The 988-nt window shown below is 68.4% G+C and overlaps 2 protein-coding genes across 6 annotated transcripts in view; one reads left to right on the forward strand and one right to left on the reverse strand.

The window, feature by feature from the left end:
* The window catches only part of SMIM3 (small integral membrane protein 3), a 3,768-nt gene extending 3,528 nt beyond the window's left edge, over positions 1-240 (reverse strand). The window contains exon 1 of one of the 2 annotated variants that reach the window (XM_014948170.1): positions 102-240. The gene's annotated coding sequence lies outside the window, so the exon portion shown is untranslated. The remainder of the gene's footprint in view (positions 1-101) is intronic. The other variant, XM_014948169.1, reaches the window with a different exon arrangement.
* The window catches only part of DCTN4 (dynactin subunit 4), a 14,618-nt gene continuing 13,652 nt past the window's right edge, over positions 23-988 (forward strand). For 3 of the 4 annotated variants that reach the window (XM_014948165.1, XM_014948167.1, XM_014948166.1), the window contains exon 1: positions 23-200. In XM_014948165.1, coding sequence (XP_014803651.1) covers positions 66-200 — 135 coding nt within the window. In that variant the 5' untranslated portion in view covers positions 23-65. The remainder of the gene's footprint in view (positions 201-988) is intronic. The other variant, XM_014948168.1, reaches the window with a different exon arrangement.

Consider the following 988-nt stretch of genomic DNA (forward strand, 5'->3'; position numbering starts at 1 on the left):
GTCACGTGGGCAGCGCGGTGACGTATGACGGCGGCGGCGCGGCGGCTGCCGCCCCCTTGCCCAAGATGGCGTCGCTGCTGCAGTCGGAGCGGGTGCTGTACCTGGTGCGCGGCGAGAAGGAGATGCGGGCACCGTTGTCGCAGCTGTACTTCTGCCGGTACTGCAGCGAGCTCCGCTCCCTGGAGTGCGTCTCGCACGAGGTAACGGCGGCCCGGCCGCGCCGCGCCCGCAAAGCCCCGGGTGGGACGGGACGGGGCGGGGCGCTGCCCTCTGTGCGCGCAGCGATTGGGAGGATTCACCTGCCGCTCACTCGCTGCCTGCCTTCCTATTGGTTGGTGGTGCGGCTAAGGGGTGGGCCTAGCGCTGTCATAGAGCGGGGTGATTGGCGGTGGATGAGGGAAGGGGCGGTGCATTGCGTTGGATTGGCTGTGCTTGCCTGTCCGTCGGAGGAATTCGGGGTGTGATTGGCTGAGGCGCGCGTACGAGGGGTGGGGGCTGCTCTGAGAGGCGTCTTCCCCTCATAGAAGATGTTTCCCCCCTACAAAGGCCTGTCCGGGGGGGGGCCCTCCCGTGGGGCCGGGGCAATGGAGGACCCCCAACCCTCGCTCCCTCTCCGTGGGGCCCGGCGGTGAGAGCCTGGCCCAGGCTGCCCAGAGAAGCTGTGGCTGCCCCATCCCTGGAGGGGTTCAAGGCCAGGCTGGATGGGGCTCGGAGCAACCTGGACTGGTGGGAGGTGTCCCTGCCATAGCAGGAGGGTCGGAAGTTCATGACCTTTAAGGTCCCTTCCAACTCTAACCACTCAATGATTCTGTATGGCCCAGCAGGGGACAGGGCCCCGCTGCGGGCAGGGCCAGGCCGGGCCGCGGCTCCTATTCCCCTACCACAGGCAGCACTCGGTCCTACAGCGGCCCGAGCGAAACAGTGATAATTCAGCCTCAGGCACCGGCACAGCCCTCCCCGGCGCCGCCCAGGCCCAGCGCCCCCCCGC

Source organism: Calidris pugnax, unplaced genomic scaffold (genome assembly GCF_001431845.1).
Source record: "Calidris pugnax isolate Ruff unplaced genomic scaffold, ASM143184v1 scaffold27, whole genome shotgun sequence".
Classification (NCBI taxonomy): domain Eukaryota; kingdom Metazoa; phylum Chordata; class Aves; order Charadriiformes; family Scolopacidae; genus Calidris; species Calidris pugnax.